This window comes from Leptonychotes weddellii, chromosome 3, assembly GCF_054177405.1.
Source record: "Leptonychotes weddellii isolate Sample4059 chromosome 3, ASM5417740v2, whole genome shotgun sequence".
Lineage (NCBI taxonomy): Eukaryota > Metazoa > Chordata > Mammalia > Carnivora > Phocidae > Leptonychotes > Leptonychotes weddellii.
In genome coordinates, this window is record NC_138371.1 from 13,883,591 (window position 1) to 13,900,569 (window position 16,979).

The following is a 16,979-nucleotide window of genomic DNA, read 5'->3' on the forward strand; positions in this document are numbered from 1 at the left end:
AATAATAATTACTTTGAAATAACTATAGATTCATAAGCATTTGCAAAGGTGGGGCCAAGATGTCCATATACCCTTCTCCCAATGGTTCCATCTTACATAATTATAGTGCTGTATCAGCACCAGGAATATGACATTGGGACAATGTGTGTACAGTTCTGTGACATTTTACTACACCTGTGTGGACTCACTAGACCCATGTGACCACCACTGCCATCAAGTTACAAAACTGCCCCATCACCACAAAGATCCCCCTTGTACAACCCCTTTACAGTCATCCCCTCATTCTTAAACCCTGGCAACCACTAATCTGTCTTCCATCTTTATAATTTTGTTATTTCAAAAATGTTCTATATAAACGGAATTACACACTATGTGATCTTTTGAGATAGGCTTTTTCACGCAGCAAAATGCCCTTGAGATCCACCCAAATTGTTGGGTATATCAATGATCTATTCCTTTTTACTGCTGAGTAGTATTCCACAGTATGGACGTACCACAGTTTATTTAGCCTAGCAGGGAGATTTTGGTTATTTCTGGGTTTTGGCTATTACAAACACAGCTGTTATAAGCAATCATGTACAGGTTTTTGTGTCAATAAGTTTTCATATCTCTGGGATAAATTCCCAGGAGTGTAATTGTGGGCTGCAAGGTAAATGTATATTTAGTATTAACTTTTAAGTTCTTAAAGTTTAAATAAATAAGTCCGTGATCTATGCATATATACCTGTCTACACCAGGAAGCACTCAGGATGAGTGTGGGAAGTCCCATTTCTATCCCTGCAGTGGTCCTAGGGAGGTAAGAAGAAATCAGGGCTAGACCATTTATAACCCAACATGTTGGAAAAATTCAGATAATTCCTTCAGGGTCAAAATTTTGGGATGATAAAATATGACTGAGGCATTGGATGGAGGCAAAATTAAGTGATCAATGGACATTAGTCCCTCCTTTCCAAAAGTAATGGTTATCAGAAATATGCTACTGAATAAATATTGGGGATAGTAATCCATTCCTTCCCTTTGAGGACATGTGTGATATAATAACTGAGCATGGCAGGAAAGCAGCTGGGAAGCCTCCTCAGGAACCATCAAGAAGGGGGAGACCCAAGGCTGGGAGGACTCAGAATTGTCTGTCACCCTCTGCAGTGCACAACCGAACTATTTCATTTTCTGCCTCACTTTCGCATCATCATAATACGGGAGAAACACCCTCTCAGCTACTGCCTTCCCTGCTGAGAGTTGTCAGGGACTGTAAGCTTTCCCTGACCCTTCCAGAACCCCCAACTCTTGCCCAAGGCTACTGAAATGTTACAAACATTTCACAGGATGGGAATGATGGGCTTTCTGGACCTGGAAGTAACAGGTAAAAGAACAAGGAAACCAAACATGACTTTTCTAAGCCCACAGATACCTAGAAGGAAGTTATTACTCCCTCTCTATCTCCCTTCTCCTCCTCAGACTCCAAAGGTTTCCTCTTTACAAGGAAAGATTAGTCACAAATTGGTTGTGAGTTTATGTTAACTGATGTATAGTGGAAGATTTTGATGTACAATGGATAAACTAAAAAAAGACCATCCAAAATCAGTAGGAAAAACACCCCCACTAAAATCACAGAGGAAAAAAGTAGATAAAGTGTCTGACCAGACCATTCACAAAAAGGGTAATACAAGTATCTGCTAAACAGAAGAAAAATACTCAACCTCATTAGAGATGAAAGAAATACAAAATTAGAATAATGAGATGCTCTCATTCTGCTATCAAATTGGCTGATCACTTTTTAAAAGATAAGGTCACTAATGGATGACAAAATTCATGGATGATGAAAATATGCCAAGAAACAAGATATCTATAATGTGTCTGAATGCTGGTCCACAGCATACTTTTTTTTTTTTTAAACAGATTTTGTTTATTTATTTGAGAGAGAGAGCGCACAAGTACAAGCAGGGTGAGTGGCAGAGGGAGAGGGAGAAGCAGACTCCCCACTGAGCTGGGAGCCTGAGGCAGGGCTCAAACCGGGGACCCCAGGATCAGGACCTGAGCCTAACTGACTGAGCCACCCAGGTGCCCTACAGCATACTTCGTAATTACAAAGAGAAAAACATTTACCCGGAAGAAACCACTTAACATACTTTTAAAGGTGTTTGAAGTTAAAATCACTGGTAATGGAATAAATCAGCATTTTGTGCCTCTTAATATGATGCACTAAGAAGAATACAATATCTTGCCTGTGGTATCTCCCCCCGCCCCACCCCCCCTACCCCCCCACTGCCCAAAATACAGAACCTAAGTGTCATCATGAGGAAATATTGAACAAATCCAAATTGACATTATACAAAATAACTGGTATGGACTTTTCAGAAGTCAAGGTGAGGAAATGCAAAGAAAGACTGAAGAACTTCCAGAATGGAACAAGGTCCACAGATTGCATACTATTTCCTGAGCTGTGGTTATATATGATGCTAACATTAGGAAAACATGGGTCAAGAGTGCATAGGAATTTTTTTTGTAGTATTTTTGCAAATTTTCAAAAATCAGAAATTACATCAAGCTGTAAAGTTAAAAAGATTTTTAAAGTAATGCTTGAGGATGCCTGGGGTGGCTCAGTCAGTTAAGCATCTGTTTTTAGCTCAAGTCCTGATCTCAGGGTCCTGGGATCCAGCCCCGCATCGGGCTCCCTACTCAGCAGGGTGTCTGCTTCTCCCTCTCACTCTCTCTCAAATAAATAAATAAAATCCTTAAAAAAAAAAAGAGCAGGGGGTGCCTGAGTGGCTCAGTCGGTTAAGCGGCTTGCCTTCAGCTCAGGTCATGATCCCAGAGTCCTGGGATCGAGCCCCGCATCGGGCTCCCTGCTCAGCGGGAAGCCTGTTTCTCCCTCTCCCTCTGTCTGCCGCTCTGCCTACTTGTGCTCTCTCTCTATCTCTGTTAAATAAATAAATAAAAATCTTTATATAAAAAGAAGCAGAAAAATTCCTTAAAAAAAGAGTTGAAAAGTGCAAAAATTAATTTCAAAATATTTGTTATCTTCCTGGCTGAAAATCCATCAAAAAGATTAAAATTCAGAAAGGAGGGGGGAAAAAAAAACCCAAACCCAACTTCTGACAGAGCCACTTTTTACTTCCCGTGCTTTTAACAAAATCTTTGATGTCTATTTCATGGCTACTTTGTAAATCACCTTTCAAGAGAGGGTGATTTTTTTTTTTTTTTAACTGCAAAAAAACCATGTTCACCTAAGTCCTTTCTCCACCAATTAAATCCTGGCTTCTCAGCTCCCAACACTCTATCTGAGGAACCTTCTTATTCACCACCATTCCCTCTCCCTCCTACCCATAGGAGCCCTTGGTTTGGTGGGCTATTTCCCATAAAACCCTATGGGAACAAAGATTTTGCCATTTAGAAAAATCAAAACCTACTTGGAGATTACAGAGAGGGCATTTCTCCAGCAGGCACGCATACCAAATAAACAGCATCAACAAAAGCAAGAATGAATCTGATGGTTTGTTTTGTTTTATTAAACAAATGGATATAAAAATGCCAGCGAGCATTTGGCGGCCTGGAGGCAATATTCAAAGTGGTTCAAGGAAACCATTTACTCCCTTTCCCCCCCGCCCTCCTTTCGAGATCTCAGGTGGCTATTTCCTTCCTCTTCCTTCCACTCTGGCTTGCGCTTAAGGATTGCTTTCTTGGATTTTTAAAACACGTGGCTAATTCGTCCGTACTGTGTTGGAAGCAGGAGTGAGGAGAGAAAAATGTGCACCGTGGTCTCCACTGGATTTTTCAATATCTCATTTTCTTCCTATGTTCAGTGTATCTCACCAGGCAAGTAGAATAATAAAGGCCAGTGGATGCCCCCAATTTTAGCTTTTTCATAGATTCCTAACACAGATAGAAACACTCTAAACGTGTTGCCAGGAAACCGTGACAGTATTTTCTCCCAGGAAAATTCTGTGCCAAACAAAATGCAAGAATGCATTTTAGAGACATAATTCTTATCAGGACAACAGAGGATTTATAAATAAAAACTGTAACAACAGAAGTGAAAGTGCCTTTTTTTTTAAATTCAAAAATGTTGACATCTTAATTATAAGTCAAGGAAATCAGAATTAGACAAGGCTTGCTGTCAACAGCTTTCCTAAACATAGTAGCTTAATCACATTTTTTTAAGTTGACAGGTGTCTGTTTCACCCTCACGAACTTTTATATCCCTAAACTCCCTTCACGGTGTCCAAATGAAGAAAGCAAACTAAGAAAAAAGTTATTCATTAATCAAAACCCTTCATCAATTTCCCGGATAAAAAGGAAGGAGCCAACACAGAAAAAAAAGTTAGGCTAAAAGACGACACAGCCAAGTAAAGTCGTGAGGGATAAAGTGAGCCCAGTTGTGACAGGAGACAGCAGGTGATTATGTTTCTGCCAAGAAAGAAGAGGCTGAGTTTAGCAAACCCTTACTTACTTGCTTTGTGCATAGGAGAAAGAGGGATCCGGCCCCTGCCCCCACCCCCATTCCCAACTACACAAAAGTGAGAAAAACTCATGATCTGATTGCAGTTATGGGCACTTAACATGCTTCTGCTTTCCTACTGCTTTCTCGGTCTCGTGGGTTCTGCCTGTGGCCTCCTCTCTCTCTGAAGTTCACCACCACTTTCCGTTTCCGTCCCTATTTGCGGGTCTTGCATTCAGACTCTCTCAGGGAGCAATGCGATGGTCCCATCACTCACTCTCCCCTGTGCAGTATCCCAACTACGTGAGGTCCTCACACCTGACCATGTCATCAGATGCTGACCAGCCTATTGAAGGCTGCCCTTGAGTAGAGGGCTGCTCCCCAATCCAGTCAGCTTGTAGCCATAATGATGGAGTCCCAGCATGGGTCCCCTGGTCCCAAACGATGGTATGAAAATTAGTGAAAGGAAACCTCCTTTGGAATGGAACCGGCGGCCAGCAGGGGGAGCTCTCACACCCTACCACTCCTCAGCCAATTGCAGACCCAAACCAAACCAAACTCGCAAGTCCAGACCACCCCAGCAAGAGGAAGGTTTTCTCCTGACCCAGCAACAGCCCAGCCAATGAGAGCTGTCACAAGTCGGCCAATGAAAAGCCACTCTACTTCAAACTCCTAGTTTATTCCAATGGACTTTTTGTTTCTAACAGCCTTCCCAACTCCCCTCTTCCTTCTATAAAAGACTGTTCCTCTCCTCTGTTTTGTTGTAGTTTGTTTTTGCTGGAGTTTACTTGTCCCGAGTTGCAACTGTTTTGTTGTAGTTTGTTTTTGCTGGAGTTTGCTTGTCCCGAGTTGCAATTCTTTGCTCTTCCTGAATAAACCCATTTTTGTTACAAAATTACTGACAGGTTTATCCGTAAGATTAACAAGGCAAACCCATGTCTTAAGAAACCGTTAGTGGTCTCTTTCCTCCTAAGAGTTTGCGGGTGAGGGTGCCACTCAAGAGTATCACGAAGAACCCCAAACAGATATTAAGGCTTGATTTCATGTTAGTGCTGTGTCTGCTCCTGTTTGAATAGAACATCGCCATTTCTTACATGCTCAGCACCAGGTTCCTGCGATGCCCCCCAAAGGCATTGCCATTCAATCCCACACTTTGCTATTGGGCACAGTGACACCCCAAGAACCTTTCTTATCATGATGTCCCCATCACTAATTCTGATTCAACACATGGCATAGAATTGATCTGCCATCCCTCTGTCTACAGGCTGAAAACCAAATTCGGCAGGAAGCCACATTCAGGCTCCAGCCCCAAGCTCCAGCTGGTATTACATACCATCCCAATTTCTTTATGCTACCTGGGCTGGATACTTTCCATTTGTCCTTCCAGGTCCACTCTACACCCTTCTCCATGGAGGCTGACCTTTGTGTGCGGCGTCAGGCAGGCTCCCAGACCCCTTGGCTTCTGATTGAATTTGGCCCAAGGAAGGAACTGGCGGCATGCAAGAGGGCAGGTGGAGAACAATTTGGAGATAGAATTCCTCTACTCCTCCTGACCGGCTGTGGCTGTGTATCTCTACTAAAGGCCTCAGCTCCTGTCAGGAGTCTCTCTCTGACAGCTAAGCGCTCACTGGGGCCAGGCTTGCCGGAACCATATCTTCTCTTGCCTTTTTAGGTTGAAAGTCATGTGCTCCAAGATGCTTATCCTCCCTTGTTGGTTTCTCCAACACCACATACACCTTTGTAAATGATCCCATCTTTGAACTCCCTTCAATTACCTACTCCCTTTTAGAAAAATTTAAATAGACTTTATTTTTTTTATTTTATTCTATTTATTTATTTTATTTTATTTATTTTATTTATTTTTTTAAAGATTTATTTATTTATTTGACAGAGAGAGACACAGCGAGAGAGGGAACACAAGCAGGGGGAGTGGAAGAGGGAGAAGCAGGCTTCCCGCAGAGCAGGGAGCCCGATGTGGGGCTCGATCCCAGAACCCTGGGATCATGATCTGAGCCGAAGGCAGACGCTCAACGACTGAGCCACCCAGGCGCCCCTCTATTTATTTATTTTAAAGATTTATTTATTTGAGAGAGAGAGAGAGAGATCATGAGCAGGAGGCGGGTAGAGGGAGAAGCAGGCTCCTCGCGAGCAAGGAGCCTGAAGCGGGACTTGATCCCAGGACCTTGGGATCATGACCTGAGCCGAAGGCAGACGCTTAACCTGCTGAGCCACCCAGGTGCCCCTAGACTTTATCTTTTAGAACAGTTTTCAGTTTGCAGAAAAATTTACTGATGCATTTTTATTAACTAAATTCCATACTTTATTCAGACTTCTGTAGTTTTTACCTAACATCCTTTTTTATCTATTCCAAGGTCCCATCCAGGATTCCACAGTTACCTTTAGTTGTCATGTCTCCTTAGGCTACTCCTGGCTGTGACATTTGTCAGACTTTCCTTGTTATTTATGGCCTTGGCAATTTTGAAGAACATAAGCCAGGTATTTTGCAGGATGCCCCTCAACTAGGATTTGTCTGGTGTCTTTCTCATGATTAGGCTGAAGGTTTTAAAGAAGACCACCCAGGTGAAGTGCCATGTTCAGCATGTATCAAGAGTATATACCATCAACATGACTTACACTGTTGATGTTAACCATGATTACTTGGCCGAGGGGGCGTCTGTCAGGTTTCCATACTGTAAAATTATTCCTCTGTGTAGCCCACACTTAAGGAGAAGGACATTATGTTTCTCCTCCTTGAAGTAGAACCTACGGATATTTTTTTTTTTTTGAGGCAAAATGTACAGAACATAAAATTTGCCATTTTTATTTATTTATTTATTTATTTAAAAGATTTTATTTATTTATTTGTCAGAGAGACAGAGCACAAGCAGGGGGAGCAGCAGGCGGAGGAAGAAGCAGGCTCCCTGCAGAGCAAGGAGCCCGATGCAGGACTCGATCCCAGGACCCTAAGATCATGATCTGAGCTAAAGGCAGATGCTTAACCAGATGAGCTACCCAGGTGTCCCAAAATTTGCCATTTTAACCATTTTTAAGGGTTCAATTACCCTTTAGTCTCTTTCCTGCTGGGAATCTTTCTCTACCCAGGTTGAATGTTTCACTCTTCACCAAAAATGGCAAAGTGTCTTCATGTTTTATCACTTAAGATTTCTAGGTAAAGAGATTCTCATATTTTCTTTTTTTTTTTTTTAAGATTATTTGAGAGAGAGAGAGTGCAGATGTGAGCAGGGGGAGGGGCAGAGGGAAAGGGAGAAAGAGAGAGAGAGAGAATCTCCAGCAGACTCCCCGCTGATACAGAGCCAGACCCTGAGATCACCACCTGAGTCAAACCTAAGAGTTGGGTGTTTAACCTGCTGAGCCACTCATGCTCCCTGGGATTCTCACATTTTCATCTATTTGGTTCCTATTGCTCTTTTAGTCCCCACTCAAGACTTCATGAGCTCCTCCAGGGATGGTGAGCTACTCCTGCTATTGTCTCCCTGGCCACAAACTTATGCTGTTATTATTATCAGCCTATTATTATTATTAGCCTACATAGTCTATCCTAGTATTTTTTGCATTGCTTCATTTTCTCTGTGACTTTCCCAGGACAGAAACTAGATCTTATTTATCTTTGTATCTTTAAGGATGAGGACTAACCCAGAATCACAGTAGCTGATTAAGAAATTTTGTTTGGCACACAATCTCATTCGTATGTGGCATTTAGGAGAGAAAACAGATGAACATAGGGGAAGGGGGAAAAGAAAAAAAGGAGAGAGGGAAACAAACCATAAGAGACTCTTAACACAGAGACAAACTGAGGGTGGCTGGTGGGAGGTGGGTGGGGGAGGGGCTAGATGGGTGATGGGGATGAAGGAGGGCACTTGTGATGAGCACTGGGTGTTGTATGTAAGTGATGAATCACTGATTTCTACTCCGGAAACCAACATTGCACCGGATGGTAACAAACTAAAATTTAAATTAAAAAAAAAAAAAAGAAATGTTGGTTGGAAATAAAGGAAGAAAAGATGAGATAGAAGCAAAAGTGGCCTATTAAGCACCTGGGTGGCTCAGTTGGTTGAGTGTCTGATCTCAGGGTTGTGGGATTGAGCCCCACATTCTTTTTATGCTCAGGGCAGAGTCCCTGTGAAATTCTCTGCCTCTCCTTCCACCCCTCCCCCTGCTTGCGCACGCTCTCTCACTCTCTAAAATAAATAAATAAATTAAATTTAAAAAAAAAAAAAGAAGCAGAGGTGGTCTATTTTTTCCAGAGATTAAAGAGGGTATTAATACCTACTAATGGCAAGGGAGTGGGAACACCCACACTCACAGTTAGATATCCTAGCACCCTGTTCTGCAGGACAGCTTGGTATTGAAAGCCATAATATGTATTTCTACCCAGCAGTTCCATGACTGGAAATTTAAATTAAAAAGACAATCAAAGACTGAAATCTGTCTTGGCAATGATTTTTTTGGATTTGACGCCCAAAGCAAAGGCAACAAAAGCAAAAATAAACAAGTGCAACTACATCAAATTAAAAAGCTTCTGCACAGCAAAGGAAAACATGAACAAAATGAAAAGGCAATCTACCAAATGGAAGAAAATATTTGCAAATCATATATCTGATAAGGGGAATTGTTTTTCAAATAATCCCATTGAAATGGGCAGAGGATCTGAATAGACATTTTTCCAAAGAAAACATCCAGATGGCCAACAGACACGTGAAAAGATCTGCAACATCCCTCATCACCAGGAGAATGCAAATCAAAATAATGATGACATATCACCTTCACCTGTTAGAAGGGTTATTATCAAAAAGACAAAAAATAACAAGTGTTGGCAAGGATGTGGGGCAAAGGGAATCCTTGTGTCCTGCTGGAGGGAATGTAAGTTGGTGCAGCCACTATGGAAACAACATGGAGGTTCCCCAGAAAATTAAAAATAGGGGTGCCTGGCTGGCTCAGTCAGTAGATCATGCAACCTTTGATTTCAGGGTTGTGAGTTCAAGTCCTATGTTGGGTGTAGAGATTACTTAAAAATAGAATCTTGAGGGGCGCGTGGGTGGCTCAGTCAATTAAGTGTCGACTCTTGATTTTGGCTCAGGTCATGACCTTGGGGTTGTGGGATCAGGCCCCACTTGGGGCTCCATGCTCATCAGGGCATCTGCTTGGGCTTCTCTCTCTCTCTCCCTCTCCCTCTGCCTCTCCCCCCTTGCTCTCTCTCTCATAAATGAATAAGTCTTAAAAATAAAATAAAATCTTTTAAAAAATTAAAAATAGAAATACCATATGATCTAGCAATTCCATTTCTGAGTATTTATCTGAAGAAAAAGAAAACACTAACTTGAAAAGATATCTGCTCCCCCATGTTCATTTCAGCATTATTTACAATAGCCAAGATTTGGAAACAACTTTAGTATCTATGGATGGATGGATAAAGAAAATGTGCCACACACACACACACTGGAATATTCAGCTATTAAAAAGAAGGAAATCTTGCCGTTTGTGAGAATATGGGTGGAACTTGAGAGCATTATGCTAAGTAAAATAAGTCAGAGAAAAACAAATACCATCTGATCTCATTTATATGTGGAATATAAAACAAACAAACAAACAAAAAACCGGAACTCATAGATTAAGAGAACAGATTGGTGGTTGCCAGAGGCATTGCGGGTGGGGGTAGGTGAAATGAAGGTGGTGACAAAATACACACTTAAAGTTACAAAATAAATAAGTCATGGGGAGGGGCGCCTGGGCGGCTCCGTCGTTAAGCCTCTGCCTTCGGCTCAGGTCATGATCCCAGGGTCCTGCTCAGCAGGAAGCCTGCTTCTCCCTCTCCCTCTCCCACTCCCCCTGCTTGTGTTCCTGCTCTCACTGTCTCTCTCTCTCTGTCAAATAAATAAATAAAATCTTTAAAAAAATAAGTCATGGGGATGTAATTACTGCATGGCAACTACAGTTGATAACGTATATTTGAAAGTTGTTAAGAAGGTAGATCTTAGCTCTCATCATGGCGCGCCTGGGTGGCTGGGGCAGTTAAGCATCTGACTCTTGGTTTTGGCCCAGGTCATGATCTCAGGGTCTTGAGATTGAGCTCCTTGTAGGGCTCTGCACTCAGCTCAGCTCAGCTCAGCTCGGAGTCTGCTTGAGATTCTCTCCCTCCCTCTCCTTCCCCCTCTGTCCCTCCCCTGGGTTGTGTGCACACACACTCTCTCTCTCTCTCACTCTAAAATAAAGAAATAAAATCTTCTAACAAAAAAGTTCTCATCACAAGAAGAAAAACTGGGTCGTGATGGATATTAACTAGACTTACTGTGATCATTTCACAATACAGTATTTACAAATATTGAATCATCATGTTGTACGCCAATAACTAATGGAATGGTATGTGTCAATTATATCTCAATTAAAAAAGACAGTCAAGATATGTGGAAAGATACTTATACAAAGATGTTGTTATTTTCAGTGCAAAAACCAGAAAAAACCTAAAAGCCCAGCAACAGGCCAACTAAATTATAGTATATTCATGCTGTGGAGTAGGGTATAGCCACTAAAAATCAGGTTGAACATTTACTGAGTGATTACCTTTGGGCAGTGGTATAATGGCCATGGATTTAACTTTTTCTTTGTATTTTTTTTTTTTTAAAGATTTTATTTATTTATTTGATAGAGAGAGAGAGATAGCAAGAGCAGGAACACAAGCAGGGGGAGTGGGAGAGGGAGAAGCAGGCTCCCCGCCGAGCAGGGAGCCCGATGCGGGGCTCGATCCCAGGACCCTGGGATCATGACCTGAGCCGAAGGCAGACGCTTAACGACTGAGCCACCCAGGCGCCCCTTTTTCTTTGTATTTTTTCAAGTTTTCCTATCTGAACAGTATCTGTAACTAGAAAAAAATGATCAAAGGCACCCTTTCAAAGTGGCTTATTTTGCCATTTCAAACCTGAACATCAAAGAAAATCAAAACGTGAAGTTCGGCCTGTTGGCCAGTGGAGTTACAAACAAGCCAAAATGTCCCCCTGGCCATGACCACAGCCTCCGGCACCACCATTCTCGTCCTGAAAACACTAAGCATGGTAGGCCCCAGGGGAAGGGGATTCAGAGCTTCCCACCTCTGTTTGCCAGTTTCTCCAGACCCACTTCTCACCTGGACTCTGGACACTGGTTTTTTGTTTGTGTTTTCAAAGATCCTCTAACAGGTGGAAAACCCACAGTTCTATTCCACTCTGCCCGTTCTGCAGATGAGACCCAGAGAGAAGTTCAAGGTGACATGGAGGTGGAGTCAGATTCAGGTTTGATTGCTAAGATGGTTCTTTGTACTGGAGCAAGCCAATAAAAGGGAGCATGGGTTTTTGTAGATTGACAGACCTGGAGGGCCCCAAATGTTTCAAAATAGGGGTGTAAAGACTTCTCTAAATAACCTATCTTTGGTCCCTGCCTCAACTCAACTGTAGAACTATGTCTGAACAAATAGTTATCAAAAGGTTATTTATGGAGCACTGTACAATTTGGAAAGATCACTCCAGTCTAAAGTAATGACAGGGAAAATCTCTGCAAAGTCTTTTTTTTTTTTTTTAAGATTTTATTTATTTATTTGACAGAGAGATACACAGCGAGAGAGGGAACACAAGCAGGGGGAGTGGGAGAGGGAGAAACAGGCTTCCCACTGAGCAGGGAGCCCCATGCAGGGCTCAATCCCAGGACCCTGGGACCATGACCTGAGCCGAAAGCAGACGCTTAACCATCTGGGCCACCCAGGCGCCTGCAAAGTCTGTCTCAATGCAACTGTGTTGAGTAAGCAAAGACGATAAAAATCAAAATACCGTTCTATCCAAGGCTGGATTTACCCCAGAACAAATAAACACAATTCTAACCAGGCCTTTGCCCTCCTCCTCGGTCCCAGGATCCCTGCCTCTTGATCTTGGCTACTGCCAGGAATGTCCTCCTATGGTTATCCTTGCAAACCAGTTACCATTGCACTGAAAGCAACCTGTTCTCCTTCCACCCAACCTCTGCCAGGCTCCCAGCCAGCCCCAACACCTCACACCTTCACAGTGAGACAGATGAAACGGAACCCTGGAATTTTTCCCTGGAAGGTCCACAGAAGAAAGCAGTTTAGACTTGAGCTCAGAAGATCTGACTGCGGATATGTGGGAAGTCCTCAACAAAACCTTTAAACCTTCAGGACTCAGACCTATTTGTGAAAGGCATGACTACTGGGGCATTCTCGAGGTCCACTCTGATTTATTCAATGACAGTTTTGTGCAACCCCAGCCCAGCCCTGGTTTGTAAAGGATGTAGTTAATCTGTAACTTAGCAGTGCTTGGTGTTGCATGAGAATCAGTCAAGGAAGTCCTTCATCATTTCTGCATTTGTTCTGTTTTAAGGATTAAAATAAATACAGCAAATGTGGGAGGTGAGAAAAATTAGATGTGTTGCATTCTAAAGCCACCCAAATGAAGAACACACTTCTCTATTGTTTGGAGGGTCTTAAATCAGTGTCCGAGTGCTGCCTGATTTCTAGGCTACGTGGAAAACACTTGATTCTCCATAGTTACTCTTCAATTTAAAAAAAATCTTTAATCTCTTATTTTGAATTTTTAGCTCTCTCTTATTTTTTCATGATCTATAGTGAGTGAAGTCGTCTTTGGGATGAGAAGGGGCAACCCCCTACCATTCTGCTTGCTGAAGCAGCAAGAAGACAAGTCTTTGCAAGAAATCTGCTTATCTTGCTTTTAAAGGGCAGATTTTATATTGCGGTCTGCACTCATTTATTCACAAAATTCACTGAGCTCCCATGTGAAGAAAATAATGAGCACACCAGGCAAGTTTCCTGCATTCTCAGAGCTTTTCACCCACTGGAGCAGATTGGCAATAATCAGATACCGCCGCCCCCCCCCAAAGGCCTATTTACGCAATGTGATAAATGCTGTAATGAAGAATCACCAGGAACAAAGAGAACCTCTAAAAGGGGGAGCGAGACTCGAAGGTGAGCAAAAGTGTCTCTTGAAGAACTGACCTTTGAAACTGAAGGATGAGTGGGGTTATTTGGAGAAAGGACAGGCGGCTCAGGCCAGCCATGGGCTGGGCAGAGGCCAGAGCCCACAGGGAAGAATAGCTTGTTGGGTCCCTGGTGCCAGTTACAAGAGACCCACTGGGCAGAACGGGCATGGGGTTTCTGCCCCGGTGCTGGTAGGGGGTGCAGTTTGTAGATCTCTCCAGGAGCAATTAAAACTGTCCCCTTAGAGTGCTATTAATTATGCGGGACAGGTATGCAATGTTTCCTTTTGAATTCTCCCTGTATTTGCAAAATATTAATCTTCCCAAGTCACCTGAAACAGACCCACCTTTAAAAACATTCATTAAGCTCTCATGTATCAAATGCTCTCCTGGGCTATTTTTCCTCCCATCATGCACCAATACAATGACTTCTTACTGTGAATTTTTAGCTTCCTCTTAGTATTTCATGGTCTATAGTGAGTAAGGTCGTGTGTTGGATGGGAGGAGAGAAACCCCTACTATGTGGCTGAGTGCACAGGCTTTTTAAGCAGGGTGGAAGTCACTTCTCTGCAAAACATCTGCTTATCTTGCTTTTAACGGGCAAGAGGATCCTTTTCCAGAACTGAGTTTCATTACCACAGGTAATGTTTAAAACAGTCTGAAAAGTGTTAGTGGGAAAATGCACCCTGCTTCAGCTTCCTGAATTGGAGGAACAGAGGAAGAGTGTGGGGAGAGGGCATCAGAAAGCAGCCCGTGCATCTACCCGTGTGTTAAACAGTGTGTACGTGTGTGTGCTCAGAAGATGCTCTGCCACATTTCAGGTATGTGACTGGTTCTTAGCTCCTCACTCTGTCCCATTTTTAAGACAAGGCAAAAGGGAAAGGGGGTGGGCGGGTCTCAAACTCACCTAAAAGTTACTAGATGTCATGTGGAACAGAGAAGGAACAATAAAGAAAAAAAGGAACATTATAGAGGATTTCTCTAGAATGGAGCACACACCCCACCCTCACCCTCTCAAATAAATTTTGTAATTCAATGCCGGCAATATGCCATCCCACACTGAAGCCAGGTTCTTCGTAATTCCTCAGTTAGGAGATCTGGAAATCCACACGTAAATGAATGCCACCTTCCTGTCACCAAAACGGCTCTTCATTCCCCCCTCCCTCAACAAAAGGAGCTGGAATCGTCAATACATTGCTTCCTTCCTCTGGTGCCACACTTTGAGCTCTCCCAGGGCAAGGGCAGCTCCTGTGGGTGGCCAGGGCCCATGCGGAGAGCCCTCCCGCGGCCCTGGCACGCTAGCGTCTGCAGCCTGTCCCTCTCGCCCGGAGTCCCTGCACCGCGATGACAGCCAGGCCGGCTCCCCAAAGCCGCAGTGGGTTGTATAACCACACTCCGAAAGCCTGGAGGGGAGAGCGGCGAGCTTCTCTCTCGACTGCATCTGTCAGAAGTCCCTGGTGCCCGTTACAAGAGACCCACTGGGCAGGACGGGGATGGGGTTTCTGCCCCGGTGCTGGTAGGGGGTGCAGTCTGTAGATCTCTCCAGGAGCAGTGAAAACCTAAGTTCCGTCCTCAGAGCTGGAAATGCAGGACAGTGAAGGGCACAGCGAGCCCTGCTACACCCCTCGAGTGCGGATCAGGCGAAGGGGGATGGGGCGGAAACTCCTGAATCCTGCGGGAGTCCTCACAATTTCTCCCCAGAGAAGCCTCTCGCGAAAACGCCAAGGACATCTCCCCTCCCCTTTTCAATTACGTAACTCTTACACATTTGGGAGAAAGCTCAGGAACATAATTTCACTTAGGAAGGGAGAAAGTCTTTAGATGCATCTAAAGCTCCGGGTGCATGTGATGTCGGAACGGACGGGGGTGCTACCTGGCAGCGGTAGAGGTGGCGTCCTGGTGACTGGACTCCCCGCCCCCTCTGCCCTCCGTACCCCGCGCCCGGAGCCGGGTCGCCGCCGGGGATGGCGCTCGCCCGTCCCCGCGTCGCGGAGTCCGCGGGACCCGCACGTCCGCCGGCTGCGGCGCGGGCTGCCCCCTCCCCCACCCCGGCGAACACCTGGCCGCGGTTACCTGCGGGGCCGCGAGTCTCCGCAGCCCGTTGGCCGGCCCCCGGCCGCCCTTGCCGTTGGCCGCAGGGAGCTGCGCTAGCCCCCGCGCCGCACCCTCCGCCGGGCCCGCGCAGTTCTCGCGGGGGCCTTCATCCGGCGCCGGGAAGAGCCCGCAGCGGCGCTGGAAGCGGGCGACGAGCTGGGAATCCTGCAGGCTCCGCAGCAGCTCGGCCATGGTGCTCCCGGGGCCGCGCGCCAACACCACCACGCCGATGCCCTCGGCTCGCACTGTCCCCGCTGCTCGGGCACTCGCCGGGCCGGGCATTCGGGGCGGAGGGCGGGCGGGGCCCGGGGCGCCAGCCAACAGGTGCGCCGCTCGGGTCCTAGCGCCGACCCGCGCGCGCGGCCGCACAGGTGACCTCCTCCACCTCGCGCGGGGCACGTCCGCCCTCCTTGCCCTCCCCGCGGGCTCGGAAGGGCTCGGGCGGTCCCTGGCGTCCGGCCTGCTTGCAACTAGGCGGAGGCGCACAGGTGTCTAAACCGCGCCTCTCTTTGTGCCACCGCGCCCACCCCCCTCACCCCCCGCCGGTCCCTTCGGGCTGGCGCGGAAGTGCCACTTAATGGGGATCGGCCGAGCACGTGTAGACCAACGGGAGTCCTTCCTGCCATGCGCGGGCTGGTCCCGGAGTGACCCCACTTTCACTCTTGAGCCCAAGGTGAGGTCGGATTTCTTTCCAGCTTCCCGCACCCAGGCGTCTACTCCTGTCTTTCTTTGCCTGCTTCCTGGAAGAATGAGCCCTCTAAGGAAAATCCCCAAGTTTTTCCCAAACTGTGATGCAACGTCTCCCCGAAGCACGACCTCCTCGACCTTGCTCAAGAACCGAGGAGGTTGAAAGTATACATGAATCATCCTCTGAGTCCTTGCGCCTGCTCTTGTGATTTGGCAAGTGGTGAACACTTTTAGACGGGTGTGGAGGAAACGCTACTCTTTCTCAGTTTTCTGCATTGGGAAAGATGATGCTGCCCCTCCCTTCTACTTCTTTTTTTGCTCTGCCTCTGATTACAAAAGGGCACTGGAGAGGCGCAACAAGGTCGTTCACGACCTTTAGACCCTAATGGAACCAGGTGAAGGGCGGGGAGGAGGATGTGACATCTCACCGCACCCCTGCCTGCTTTAAAGATCTCAGAAGGCGAGGAGCAAAGGAAACGTACTGCAGGTGCCCTTGGTTTTCCTCCCTCCCTCCTGAATCCCCTAGGAGCGCTGAGATTTCCCCCCACGAGGGCCTCTGCACTTCCTGACAAGGAGTGAGATGCACAGTCAAATTAGGCGGAGCTGATCAGCCTGCAGCAAAAGTGCAATCCTTGTCTTTCTGTCTTCAGCTGACAGCAGGAGGTTGCCTGTTACTGGTAGCTCATGCAAAGCCTACTGAGTATTTGGTTGCACAAATGGCTATGAACAAACACCTGCCACTTTCCTGTTTATCCAGCTGTCCTTTTGGATC

The 16,979-nt window shown here is 45.5% G+C and overlaps 1 protein-coding gene across 1 annotated transcript in view; it reads right to left on the bottom strand.

The window, feature by feature from the left end:
- The window catches only part of SGPP2 (sphingosine-1-phosphate phosphatase 2), a 109,464-nt gene extending 93,682 nt beyond the window's left edge, over positions 1 to 15,782 (bottom strand). The window contains exon 1 of the mRNA XM_081813510.1: positions 15,500 to 15,782. Within this exon, the coding sequence (XP_081669636.1) occupies positions 15,500 to 15,712 (213 nt within the window). The 5' untranslated portion in view covers positions 15,713 to 15,782. The remainder of the gene's footprint in view (positions 1 to 15,499) is intronic.
- Positions 15,783 to 16,979: the final 1,197 nt, after the last annotated feature.